General features: G+C 48.7%; 4 protein-coding genes across 4 annotated transcripts; 3 read left to right on the top strand and 1 right to left on the bottom strand.

The window, feature by feature from the left end:
- Positions 1-322: 322 nt before the first annotated feature.
- Positions 323-3076, top strand: FZO1 (mitofusin; the record flags this gene model as incomplete). Its single annotated transcript, XM_058493560.1, has 1 exon — positions 323-3076. The coding sequence occupies one exon, from the start codon at positions 323-325 to the stop codon at positions 3074-3076; it is 2754 nt and encodes a 917-aa protein (XP_058363760.1).
- A 960-nt stretch (positions 3077-4036) lies between these two features.
- Positions 4037-8249, bottom strand: ONS95_000409 (uncharacterized protein; the record flags this gene model as incomplete). Its single annotated transcript, XM_058493559.1, has 4 exons — positions 4037-4483; positions 4533-4871; positions 4920-7956; positions 8008-8249. 4 exons carry the CDS (start codon positions 8247-8249, stop codon positions 4037-4039), a joined length of 4065 nt encoding a protein of 1354 aa, XP_058363759.1.
- Positions 8250-8637: 388 nt separating this feature from the next.
- Positions 8638-9874, top strand: ONS95_000408 (uncharacterized protein). Its single transcript, XM_058493558.1, has 4 exons — positions 8638-8759; positions 8811-9001; positions 9060-9462; positions 9509-9874. The coding sequence occupies exons 2-4, from the start codon at positions 8853-8855 to the stop codon at positions 9692-9694; spliced, it is 738 nt and encodes a 245-aa protein (XP_058363758.1). The 5' UTR covers positions 8638-8759; positions 8811-8852; the 3' UTR covers positions 9695-9874.
- Positions 9875-10251: 377 nt separating this feature from the next.
- Positions 10252-12918, top strand: ONS95_000407 (uncharacterized protein; the record flags this gene model as incomplete). The annotated part of the gene is made up of 5 exons (XM_058493557.1): positions 10252-10582; positions 10700-10878; positions 10989-11522; positions 11654-12089; positions 12195-12918. Exons 1-5 carry the CDS (start codon positions 10323-10325, stop codon positions 12916-12918), a joined length of 2133 nt encoding a protein of 710 aa, XP_058363757.1. The 5' UTR covers positions 10252-10322.
- Positions 12919-13756: the final 838 nt, after the last annotated feature.

Raw genomic sequence — 13756 nt, 5'->3', positions numbered from 1 at the left:
TTCTCGCTATCGCAGAAGCTTGGCTCTAAATCATGTTCCAAGCGGATTACAGTACTTCTTTCACGATGACTTAATCAAATTGTCACAGGTCTAATGCAAGACATAGCAGAGGATCTAATGATATTCAATTGACTTCAGGGAAAATATGAGCTCCGACATTTGTTTTATTCCCCAGGCATGAAGGCTGGACAAACAGCAAACCGAAAGCACAAGGATCCGCACGTTCCACGCTAAATTTGTTCGCCTCCCTGAATCATCAGACCAAACCACAACAAAGAGATATTCTACTCAACACATATGAATGGTTCAACATACCGCCACGATGAGCCAGGAATACAAAAATGGAAAGGGCAAGGCCGGCCCACAAGAGGAATCGAGTTCGAGCAACGACAGACGAAAGTCATCGAATCGGCCTCAATATATGACGGTCGGATCAGGATCCACATCAGAAAGCGCTGCACGTCTGCAGGCGCTCCTAGACAACGACTCAGGGTACGGAGGAAGCATAGCTGGGGATACCTTCAATGGAGCGCCGACTTGGAATCCAACTCTGACTGAGGATAGGCCTACGCCCATGCATTCCCCTGTGCCGAGGGGCATGGGAGAATCGGCAGATGCAGACAGAAGGGTGCAAGCGAACGCCATACATCAATTATGGTATAACCAACACCGAGTCACTCTGGCCAGGTCAATAAATCGGGTGGTAGAGTCATTGAAGTCTCTGCAGGAGATGAATGCGTCCTGGCCAGCAACCTATCCTTCCGTTCAACGTGCCCAAGCAGCACAACCTCGAGCACAAGATCCACGACCAGGTCTCGTCCATACACAAACTACAGGTCCTGGTTCTCAAGAAATAGCACCGCCTCGGCCAGGGCTGGCAAGGCGTTCGCAAACATTCGGTGCGGAGCCGGCAGACGCAGAATCAAGCAAAGAAGCAGAACAACGACCAGTGCCCGAACCAAGATTGATCACACCACAAATCGCTCAAGAGTTCTCTATATTAAAACTGGACTTGAAGTTGGGGGCTCTACATCAGACTGAGTTAGTACATTCGTTGGAGAAGAATTCGATAGCTTCATTATTGGATGGAAAGATCAGTTCAAGTATCAAGCACTTGCTGAATCTACGAGAGCGGATAGAGGACACATCGAGTAAAGTTCTGGTTACTGGGGATCTCAACGCTGGGAAGTCAACATTTTGCAACGCTCTCCTGAGGAGAAAGATCCTACCCGAAGATCAGCAACCATGTACGAGTATTTTTTGCGAAGTCTTGGATGCTAGGGAGAATGGTGGGGTGGAGGAAGTTCATGCGATCCACAAAGACATGACCTACAATCGACACGATGAGAGCACATACGATGTCTTCACCCTGTTGGACTTGGAGAAGATTGTCACTGACCACGAGACGTACACGCAGTGTAAAGTCTATGTCAGGGATGTTCGCTCAATCGACGAATCCCTGCTGAACAACGGTGTTGTGGATATCTCCATTATCGATGCGCCAGGATTGAACCTGGATACGACCAAAACGACGGCATTGTTCGCTCGACAGGAAGAAATTGATGTTGTTGTATTCGTTGTTTCAGCTGCAAATCATTTCACAATGACAGCCAAGGAGTTTATTTGGGCGGCAGCAGCAGAGAAAGCCTACATTTTCATTGTTGTCAATGGATATGACAACATCAAGGATAAAAACAGGTGCCAAAAGATGATTTTGGAGCAGGTCCACGGTCTCAGCCCACGGACATTTAAAGAGTCTGCTGAACTAGTACATTTTGTATCGAGTAACGCTATTCCAACAGCACCAACGCCACCTGGAGGAAATGGAGGAGGTGGAAGTGGAAGCTCGAGTGGAGGTGGAGATGGACCAGATTTCGACGATTCGGATCCGAAAGGCAAAGGAAAGGACAAGGAGAAGATTCAAGATTTCGAGGCTCTCGAACAGTCACTGAGACGATTTGTTCTCGAGAAGCGAGCACGTTCGAAATTAGCTCCAGCCAAAACTTACTTGCTGAATGTTCTTGGAGACGTTCAGACGCTTGCCACTGTCAACCAGGAGGTGGCACAATCAGAGCTCGATCGAGTGACCAAGGAATTGAACGACTTGGAACCACTATTGGAAGCGTCGAAGAAGGCTAAGGCCGAGGTTAGTGACGATATTGACAGAACCATCGAGGCGACTTGTAAAGACATCTATGACCACACCAGATCGACTCTCACAGCCTCGATATCGCAAGCAGCTGACGAGGACCTTGGAGTTCCATACCCTGGTCTTCTCAGTGTCTTCCAGTATGCCGATGATATCAAAGAAGCCATGCTCTCCCAGATCTCCGCCTCTGTCACAATCTGCGAAGAGCACGCCCGCCAGAAGACCGTGGAAGGTGTGAGTTCCATCAAACAACTCGGACTCCTACATCTCGGAGATGAGTACACAGACCTTAGCTTTCGCAGCGATGTCATGTTCCGCCGTAAACGTGACGTTCTAGCCCGCCAAGTTGAGATTGAGACGGAACTTTGGGACTTCTTCGATTGGCACACTATTCTGCAGCGGCAGGAGAAGGTGGCGGGCACAGGGATGGCTCTTACTGTCGCCACGGCAGTAGGAAGTCGGATGGTTGGGGGTTTCGGCTGGGTAGATGGTGCCATGGGAGCAGTCAAAGTTGTCGGAAATAATAACCTGCGTAAACTGATCATACCCGGAGTTGTCGCCACAGCCATTGCAGCAACCTACTACGTCCTTCTTCAGATCCCTCACTCGCTACCCCATCGCCTCAGTACCAAGATCAGCACTCAGCTCGCAGAGATCGACTACGTACACGCGAACTCGACACGCATCACCTCCTCCGTCCGCAAAGTCCTTCGTTTCCCAGCCGACAATCTAAGAGTTGGTCTACAGCGATCGGTTGAGCAGTTAGGTAGTAAGCGAGAAGAGACTCAGAAAATCAGGGGCGAGAGTGAGGTCGCGAGGAAGTATTTCGGAAACCTGGTCAATGAAACGGGACGCATCAGGAATACGGTCGAGGCTGTGGATTTGGAGGGACCTGCTCCTGGTGTCGCAGCAGGTTTTGATCCTTGATAGATCAATCGTCAACCTAAATCACCTTGCCAACCCTTCTTTCCACACCTCACGCAATACACGCCTAATTAATACGTCAGTCCCCTAATACGTACTCTCCACATCGCGTTCCGGATCCAATATCTTCACTTCTTCATGCAATCGTTTAATACACAGCTACATATACCCCCATACTCACAACATTCGTTCATTGATTCGGCGCTTGGAAAGGAACAAGGGAAAACACACACATACACGCACTGGCCTTTACGAGAAAACTCAAGTTTGGAATGTTCTTTGGCGTTTATGCATCGGCTGCGGGCTTTTGATTTGATTTGCTTTTGCTATGCGCGAACTGCTTTTCGATGATCCCCACTTCGTTCTATGTTAAATATTTGGAAGAGTGGAAAGTGAGGAGGAGGGGAGGGAGAAAGTGAAGGAGGCAAGGAAGTAAGAAAGGATGGAGGAGTTCAAGTATATATGTATGTGTGTAATTAGCTGAGCGAAGCCATGATGATTTTCAAACCAACTTTTCTCCGGCTACTTCTCGCATATGCAATGATGGAAAGTGTCAACAAACATGTTCGATTAGGATCTCATTTTGAAGGTGATCAGATCAATTATTTTATTCTCAAGGAGCATTAGAAAGACTAATTATAAGCACAGTTCGTCACGTGGCAAGACGCACGTAAAGAGTTCTTGATAAAGCATTTCTCATTTTCGAGTTTAGTGCCTGGCCACAGCGCTCCACACTGCAATGCGGATAGACAGCTTGGAGAAAAATTCGCTAATTATGCAACGCAAGCTATGGACGGATGGCCACCTTCACAACCCCATTCTCGCTCAACCATAAGCGAAAATTACATGCATGCTTCACTCATCCATTGGTTCGTTCATTCATATCGTCATCTATAATAAGCCCAGGATCTGGCTTCCTTTTCACTCCCCGCCATTGAGGTTGTAATCTGCTAAGCGGGTCGCTCAATACGAGGACTCCTTACCCTCTTGTCGTAAAGCCTTCAGCGAGTTCTCATAATCCTTCTCGATCCACTCCCAATAAGTGTGCCAAATTTGATGATGACCAGATTGTGGGCCGCCAACACTGCTTGCACCAGGGACAGAAGCATGAAGCAAGAGCGAGACACGTAAGCAGCTCTTGACGGCCTCTTCCTGCTTCTCGAGCTCCTGCTTGACTGCATTATCTTTAAGCTTAATGGAGATGATTTGACGGTAGCAGGTGGCGATGGCGTCGAGGCGACGGGCTGTCTCATCAGGGTCGAGGACGATGAGTTTGGTGAGCATAAGGTTGCAGAGGGAGCGGATATCGTGCTCGTCTTGGAGGCCAGCGATGATGCGGTCGTAGAAGTCTACGATGTTGAGACGGGAGAATGCGGTTTCCATGAGAGAATAGAGGGTCTCGTAAGCACTCTGTTTGAAATGTCAGTAGATAAATTTGCGAGCAGGCGGACACACGTACCTTTCGGACCTCGAGGCCGTCATCAATCTTGTGCTTGAAGGGACCCATGTTAACTTCTCGGATCAAAGCAGTGTTGATGTTTGACTCGTGCATAACAAGCGGCATAAGAACACCGAGGTTTGGAATTATTAAGTCAGGCTTGTTGTGAGCTGCAGAGTTGAGTGTCGTAAGAGCAAGTCGGCGGTTCTCAAGTTCTGTATCACGAAGCATGACAATAAGCATCTCGATCAGGACTGAGTGCAGGACGTTATCGAATATCTCATCGTTCTCGGCCAGTGTGTATCGAATAGCTTGAATAGCCATTGCTCGGACTGCTTGGGAGGAATTGCCTAGGTATGCCTAAAGCTATTAGTTCTACAGCTCATCAATAAATTTACAGGGACTTACCTTCAGTTCCGGCATATATGTTTTTGGATCGATGATAGCTACTCTTCCAATGCACTCTGCTCCAACAGCCTTGTTGTCCTCGGATTGAGATGCCTTCAATAGGCGACCCCAGATTGCCTTTGTGTAGCTGCTGATATCGAGCGAGTTTTGGCTGGCTTGCTGGAGAATCTCCTTGATAGAGTGCAGAAGTAGATACTGAGCATTTCCACCCTTATCCATTATCGCCAATATCTCCGGCAAGTAGATCGCAGTGTTCCCTGCACCTGCACGTCCTAGAGCAACCGCAGCTGCAAGTGGAACCTTATCAGATGTGGATTTGAACTGTCCTGTGAAAGTCGATGGCTGAAGTGGAGACTTTGCACCCATTCGCAACCCAGCTTCACCGAGGACGGCAAGTGCAAGGCATCTCCGAGCGTCATCAGACTCTGGATTCACGACTTCTTGCAAGAAGTTGTCGATTTTGACACCAACAGAAGGGCCACCATAGACCAGAAGAGTACCGATGACCTTTCCAACAACAGCTGGGTCTCCGTTGATGCTTACATTCTGCAGGAGTCCAGCCATGAGCTTCTCGCCAGCGCCCTTTTGACCGATGTTCGTGACTAAGGTGAGGACAGCCTCAAGAACAGCTCCACCTAATGGCGCAGTTAGTAGCTCGCAAAGACCAGCATTAAGTTGATCCGTGACAACAAGATCTGGGCTATCGGCGACTAACGCCGATAGAACAAGGAGCGCTGGACCAAGAAGATGAAGATCCGAGGTTGTAAGAAGCGGTAATAGAGCGCTGACGAGACCTTGAATTGTGGGTGCATCCAGTGCACTCCGACTGGCTGGTGCAACTACCAAGTTCTTCAGAGCCGCAAGACTGGCACCTCGTAGAGACCGATTAGCCTTTCGAAGCTGAGCGGAGAGCTCCAGTGAAACCTCTCTAATCCATTTTGGCTGTAATTGATCCTTGCTGCTAGTCAAAGCAGCAACAGTGTCAATTGCGTGCACAGCGGCAAGTCGAGTGGTTTCGTTCTTCAGTCTCTCGTTCAGAAGGTCAAGTGCAGAAGTCCGATCAGAAGCAGAGAGAAGCGCTGAGCCTTCAGGGCTTGCAGTGCGTGCAAGTAGAATACCGAGAGCTTGAATCGCGCGTTGACGGACCTCCAAATCAGCATCGTTTGCAGACACGCGACTGACGATGACCTTGTAAAGCTGTTGGAGATCTGATTGATACTTCTGGTGTGCTAGTCTTGATCGGGGCGGCGTAAGCGCCTTGACAAGCTGCTCGACAGTACCAATAGCCTCGCTGGAAATCTTGTAGTATTTGTCATTCACAGCTGATACGACACCGGGTATGATCTTGGGAAGGTATGGTTGCAAGACACTGGAAGAGTGTGTTGATGCAATGTCACCAATCAAGTGGAGCGCCGCAACTCGTAAAGTATTGGCGGTGGCCGAAGCAGCTCCACCGCTGCTGATCATGGTGGAAGAGCTTGTTGTACCTGATGTGGTCTTCACTGCGTCAATCAATGGTTCCACAATTTGGCCGAAGTATTCGGATAAGCCGCCGTTCTGGACAGAGACCACATCATCCAACAGGTTGATCAATGCTTGCTTCGTTGGAATTGAATTTCCCTTGAGTAGCTTGGTCGTTGTCTTGATCAGGACGGGGCTCAAGCGAGCTAGGTCAGCTCGAGGTCCAGACGCTGGAACAGGTTCGATAGTCGGCGAGATAAGACCAGCGGACATTGAAAGCAGACCCTTGGTGTCGAAGTTGGTCGTGCTGCTTTCTCTTCTACGCTTTCGACCTTGTGGCGGGTGGTTGACATAATCAGAACCCTCATCAACAGCAAAAGATACCAGAATTCCTTCTCCAGTCTTGCGAACTAGTGAGGCAAGTGTAGAGATGACCTCGAGACGTACATTTTCTTCTCGCTCTGTGAATCTCTGCACAAGAATGGGCGCGACCTGTGAGTACAGTGTGCCATCGTCGAGCAGATCACCACTTCCACGTGTCGATATGAGTGTATAGAGAGCCTTTGCGGCGCATCGTCGAACTTTCCAGCTGGCATCGTCGTCATCGTCATCAAATCCGGCTTCTGCTTCAAAATCATCGTCATCATCGAAATCGTCCATATCATCTTCATCTGGCTGAGTACCACCCATTTCTTCGTCGTCATCGTCATTGTAATTTGGGTCATACTTGAGAAAACGGAGAAGGGCGGATATTGTTTCCTCGGTATAAGTACGCATCTCTCCACCGCAAGAAGATAGGAAGCCATCCAGCGCAATCAGTGCTGCTTCGCGGACGTCGTCTGTTTCCGGGTCTGGTTCCCCGTCCTCAGCAGAGTTCTCCTTTTGGTCGTCTAGCTCTTGTTGGCTGAGAGCAGACAAGACAAAGGGAGCGAGAGTTTTAAGATATGGGCCGAATCTTGATGAAATAGAACGGGCCATAGATCCAAGAATTGTGATGTACAGTCGTCGTTGAACGAGTGTCAGATGTGGATTTCGCAGACTTTCAATCAGCTGAGATATAAAGCCACTCAAGCCATCGTCGGTGAGATAGATTGCCAATATGGACACTGCAACAACAGTTCTTTTTTTGACTACCGAGCTTGCTCTCTCAGCTTCCAGAATAGCGACTAGAAGAGCTTGTAGAGCCTCCACCTCGGGTTGTTGTAACATAGGCCCGTAACATCTAACAACTTCAATCAGAACATCTACTGCTTCTGCATCTATCTCTTTGTTCGATTCCAGGTCCAACATGCCAGCTGGTGCGGAGGGGAGCTTCACATTGTTCTTTGATGCTTGTTTCAAAACCACACGTCCGATGAGTCTTGGTATCAGAACTCTGCTGAGCGCCTGATAGGATTCAGTAACCTCCTTTGTAGGCGCAACACCGCTCACGGGTCGTGGTAGTGTTGTCACAACTGTTCGAAGAGCCATCGCGGGAATGGAATTGTCGACCGAGTTCTCCGTGTTGAGGAGCGATAATTTCTCAATTAGAGGTGGCAGGATACTAGCAGGAATCTTTGTGACGAGCGGACCGAGACTTTGACACGTTAGCTGTGAACAACAAACCACTGTAGATAGTACTCTATACCATTTGATTGCCAAATTCTGAACCTCTCCATTTTGGTCATCCAAAGTCTTCAGAATACCATCAACAGCTCGAGCAGCAGTATTGTAGTCATTATGGAGGAAATCCGGCTTCGCAATAGTAAGAATTTGGCAGAGATCGTTCAATGACATGAACCGGTAGTCTGGGTCGGCATCGTGGAGCTTGGGGAGCAGTTGGGCAACTGTCTGCGAGGTGGGGTTCTGGTTCACTTGGTTCGACGACATGATGGTGGTATCTAGGTTGAAGAAAGCGAAAATGTAGGCCCAAAAGGATTCTAGGTAGAGGGAGAAGAAGGGCTTGTCCCCATGTATTTGTGGTTGTTGTGTTGGAGTATGTGAATGAGGAAGGCAAGATTCTAGAATTCAAAGGTCAGTGAATGGAGCTCTCTGCCTGGAGGTGTCTCATATGCGATCAAGCTGCAGGCGCCTGCGGGAGGCCAGCTCTATTTGGGTTGTCTGAACTCACACTGCATATGCACACAGAAATTCATTCCGTAGGACTTGTGCAGGAACAAAACAAGACGTTGTTTTATCCTTCGAGGAGTTCAGGGAGCTGCTCAAAGACAAGGCGAGAACACTCCCACTTGATGTTGATACATGGTGGGGTTCGCACTTCGAGCTCCAGGGATTTGCCGGCTTCCAAGGATTTAGCAATGCCACGTGATCGATCCATCTCCGAAAGCTGCCAGTCCAGCCATCTTCTTTCGCAAGCTTCTCTCTCACCCAATTGCAAATGTACGTCCCTGACATCAATTGCATCCAAGAACGCATACTGACAATCTACAGCAATTGTATCTCTGGACTTAACTGTTCAGTCATTTCAAAGCAATGGCATTCTCAAGAGTCTCCGTACTGCGCTCCTGCTTCCGGGCTGCCAGACCAACAGCTTCCAGACCTCAAGTTTTCCGCCAAATCGCCAGACGGGGTTATGCCAGCGGAGGTCACGAATCTGCAAAGGCCGGAGGTGATGCTATCTGGTATGTGGTTTTACAATTGCAGTGTTTGAGGTGCAATTTTGGCTAACAGCATCATTAGGGCAGCCGGAGCTATTGCAGTGACCGCACCCGCCTGCTGGTGGATCTTGTCGAATAGTCCAGATACCTCTCACGGTCATGGAGATCACGGCGATCACGGCGACAAGCATGAAGAGGAGCACAAGGACGAGGCTGAAGAAGAGTCCAAGGACGAGCCTGAAGCTGAGGAGAAGTCTGATGATGTCGAGGAGAAGACAGACGACAGTGAAAAGTCTGAGGAGTCCAACAGTGAGGACGACAAGAAGGACGCCGATACCCCCGAGACATCCGATGATGAGAAGGACAGTTCAGACGAAAAGAACGTCAAGTCCTCCACCCCAGACGCGAAGGGAGACAACAAGAAGAAACTTGAAAGCAAAAAGGGTACCAAGGCTGGAGAGTCCGATTTAGAGGACGATGGCGAGGTAAGCTAACTCATAGAGGACATATGGCCCGGGCTAATAAGTTTAGGCTGCTCCATCAAAGCCTACCGGTGACAAGAACTCCCAGAGCGCAAAGCAAGAAGGGCTTTCCAATACTGATACCAAGCACTCCACCGATATTGGTAACGATTCCAGCAAAAGCAAGAAGGCAGAGGGCGGACCTGACACTGCCAAAGTCAAGGGCACTGTTGATCCAAAGCGCTCGCAAGTATGAAGCTTGATTCATTAACAGCCATTTTCAGTCTCGTCGTGCGTCGATGTTCTCATAGCTTCGCCTCTTTCAGGGAGTTTACGCTGTGCCGACAAGCTCCTAGCCGGAGAAGAAGTAGAGCTCGCAGTTTCTGCTTATAATATGGGGATTTTTTCGGATGAACGAAAATGGAATGCATGCCTGTGAGGATGTTTCTTTACTGTAAATATAATGTAAATGTCCAAAAGTGCATGTTTATGTCGATGAAGAAGTTTTATTTGCGTGCTCCTTCGACTGAACCGCCATGGTTGCGTTACTCTTTCCCTTCTGGACCTGAGTCTCTTTGTACAAGAAGTAAGTAAGTGCGATCGACCGGATGTGAACTTCTTCCTTTTCCTTCTCTCTCTTCTCTGCGTCCCCAAACATCATTGCCGACTATATTATTTTGCTTGTTCCCGGAATTACATCATTTCTACAAAGCATTGTATCGTACGTATCAAGCTCGGCATTAGCGTTTCTCTAAGCTGACCAGGTCGCAGGTCAGACGTCCAAGTCTATTTCACTCTTTCTAAAGGTAGTGCCGTCCCTTTTATTGACTTAGGATTGCTAACTGATACGCAACAGCCTTTCGATCATTAGGATCACTACCCGCATGGCTCCATTCAACAAAGACTTATCCCAGGCACCACAAGCTCAAGCAGCAACGCCAATACACCGAGACTCTGTAGTCAGTCTCGAACTCACACAAGCATCTCCAGTAAAACCATTCCCGATGGCCCATCGGCATGTTATGAGTGCTTATACTGCTACACTTCCGCGATCGGCACATCCACAAACGGATGGTGGCAATGAGGGGCTGCCTTACAATGGTTGGATGAGCCAGTTCTGTGTCGAGCCGCGAGGTGATATCAGGTGGGTGCTGCCAAAGTTCTTTGTACCATCAGGATTGTATCCAAAGACTCATGGGCGCATATCCTAAATGACCTCTGGTGCTCTAAAGGCGACATAGGTGCTGATGTTGGCATTTAGTACCTGCTGTCTGGGATTTTGGGTCCCTTGCGCCTTGTATGGAAAGACCCATTGGCGGCTGAAACAGATCGTTCGAGGCAAAGACGCATCGGACTCGACATGGAAGTCGAAGAATGGTTGTAATACTGCATGTTGGGCCTGGTGCGGCCTGGCAAGCTGTCTTTCTATGCCCATATCTGGTAAGATCGCGCTCCTCCCTGAACAGCTCTAGCAGTATTTTCTATATTCCCATTTCCAGCGGCGTTCCTATAGTGCATTCAAAGTCGCTGATACTTATGGTGACTTTCAGGGATTATCACTGGCATCCAGAGAGCGCAAATTCGGGGCACCTATGGTATCAAGGGTAATTGTGCTTCCGATATTGCCCTCGGAATGATATGTCCATCATGTACGCAGATGCAGAATGATCGAGAGATACGAGCTCGAGAAGGGGATGTGAGCATGAGATACAATCCAAAATATCTCAAAGAAGAGCCACATAGGCTTGTCAATACTCAACCAACAGCAGCTCAGCCTATGGTTTATAATAGACCTCATCTGGTTTCGGATCATACTACAGGGCAAGCCAATCAACACCTTGAAGCACCGCCGAAGCTGCGGAAGAAGACTAATCCCAACCTTGCTGGCAAAAAGTCGCATCCCGATCGACAAAAATGTAAAGTTGATGAAAAGAAGCGCCCCAGTGCGCGTGAACTAGAATCTCAACGGCAGGCGAAGAAGAAGGCACTCGTGAGAAGTGCTCCTAAGATTTTAGTCACTCAATATCAAGACGAGCCATCAATTGAGAAGCCGATTGCAAAGACAGGAAAATCGAGCAAGAAAGGTATGTTTCCAGGATCTCTCGTTTTCACTGAGATCATGCTTTGAGGTGCAAGTCCCCCTTACACTGCGGGTATCCTGAGATTACTTTGCACTACAAATGCAAAATAGCAGACTGACATCAAGTGTCCACAGGTGGAATATTTGGCAAATTCTCATCCACTAAGCAAGAGTCAACTCCTGGAGAGACTAACACTGCCCGAGAGATTCTGGAACCGCTGTCCCAGCAACATACACTCGTGGAGAGGGATGTTGTCGAAATCGAAGATGACACCAACAATCGCAAAGTTCAAATTGAGCATGCTCTCGTCGACTGTACGACAGTTGAGCATCCATCCTCAGAGCAAAGCACGTCCAGTGCGCCTCAGGAACACATGATCATAGAATGTATCACAGTAGAGGAAGAATCACCTACGAAGAAGGAAGCATCTGGACCCGCACAGCACATGATTGAAGAATGTGAAACTGTGGTTGTGAAATCCTCCTCACCTAGTGTTGCCGAAGAACATCGTCTCGAGGACTGTGATACTGTCCCTATCTCAGAGGATGAGCCTCCGGTTCAGGAACTCTCGTACGTTCATGATTTTACCGATTGCCCCGTGGACAAGGCTGTTCTTGATTACTATGAGAAAGAAGAGAAGAGGGTACAGCAGCACGAACTCACAGATCGCATTAGAACCAGTCTTCCAACTGAGCTTTTACAAGTCAATAGACCTCGTAATCAGCATACTCTAGCCGAGTGCTCCGAAGATGAGAACACGCCACCAAGCTCTCCTTCTCGACACCGAAGTACTAGTTATAACATAGATCGCAACCACAAGGGCGAAGGAAAATCAAGACAGCATCGTCTCGTCAGCTGCCCGACTCCACCAGTGCTCTCTCACCATGTTGCGGAGAATGCACTTACAATCAACAGCGAAGACAGTCAGGCAACTCAAAGACCCATCTATCATGACCAGCTTCGTACCGAGGAGATAAATAAGTCCGCAGATGGAATCAGTAGTGGCAGCGCCACTGGGAGTGGCGAGACAAATTCTGGGGGCAGCACCGAATACCCTGCCAACCCTGAAGTCGTTCGCCGGAAGAGAAGACGTCACAAGCAACACCGAAAAGCTATTGCCCAATTTCCTGTCACCGCAAACAGTGAGAATAAGCCCGTACCTGTCAGATCAGGTTCTGCTCAATATTCTCTTGAGCAGGTTCTTGCTGCGAACGGTGGCAAGCGAGAAAAGCCACAGAAGAGTGGTGAGTTGGAGAAGCCGAGCAAGCAGAAGGGTCAAGACAATGAGTCCTCTGCTGCTACTGCTGGCGGTAGTTCTGGGCAGCAATCCGAGGGCATTCGTAGTGAAGAGGATCCGCGAAGTCCGGGTGTTGTTAAACACAACGTCACAGGGCTTTGAAGCAAGCTCACAACTCCTCCAAAGGAGAAGACTGAGCAGTCGTGGTCATAGAGGCAAGGGAAACGGTGGATGATGTTTGGGACAGGGTAGGATGGTTTCATGGAGTAAGGTGTCACTTTTGGCAAGGCGAGTGTAGGGGTATAATTATCAGCCGCGCTGGATCCATGGGCTCCCACTCTGGATGTGATGCTGTAACGTGTATCATTATAGGTCATTCCTACTACCTATCTCCATGGGTTTGCACAATCACTTTTACTCTGAGCATCTGTTGAAAGCAAGCAAGATGTGAAAAAAAGGCTTGAAAGCTTGAGAGAAGAAAAGGTTTTCATACAGAGGAACTCGGCAATGATCAAAATCTCGTCTGTTTACTCCATTTCCATTCCATATCTCGCGCCATGTCTCGCCAGCCAGCCATCCTTTTCCGAAAAAAAGAGGCGCATCGCACAACAAGTACAGGAAAATGCAAAAGTCGCAATCGCAGTTGCTCGTGCAAATGGAGAAAATGCCCACCCACCCATCCATCCATCCTTGCCCACGCGCCATGCCGTGCCTGTGCTTTCCATCACGTCATACTCTCCTTCTTTCTTTCTCTCTTTAGCTTGCTCTCACTCCTGCTCTCGCGCGCGCGCTCATGCTCGTGCTCGTGAAATTCATGTGGTTGTGTTTACTCAGTCAGATGTTGCGTGCAGATGCGTAATTTCGTATGACGGGTCAAATCGACTCAGTCGAGAAAGTCAGGTAGGTTGGTTGGTGTAGGTCTCTCGTCTCATTTATTTGTTTGTATGGTGTCTTGTGTTGTGTTTTGTATTCCGTGGGGATCGTGAAGAGATTATTATGG

Source organism: Cadophora gregata (assembly GCF_030347475.1).
Source record: "Cadophora gregata isolate MNR1 chromosome Unknown scaffold_1, whole genome shotgun sequence".
Lineage (NCBI taxonomy): Eukaryota > Fungi > Ascomycota > Leotiomycetes > Helotiales > Ploettnerulaceae > Cadophora > Cadophora gregata.
Note: the sequence above shows the minus strand (reverse complement) of the source record. Positions and strands in the feature narration are given on the sequence as shown.

Coding starts and splice junctions, on each gene's coding strand:
- ONS95_000408 (XM_058493558.1), top strand. CDS start 8,853: ATGGCATTCTCAAGAGTCTCCGTACTGCGCTCCTGCTTCCGGGCTGCC. Junction 9,002..9,059: donor GCCGGAGGTGATGCTATCTG/GTATGTGGTTTT, acceptor CAGCATCATTAG/GGCAGCCGGAGCTATTGCAG. Junction 9,463..9,508: donor ATTTAGAGGACGATGGCGAG/GTAAGCTAACTC, acceptor TAATAAGTTTAG/GCTGCTCCATCAAAGCCTAC.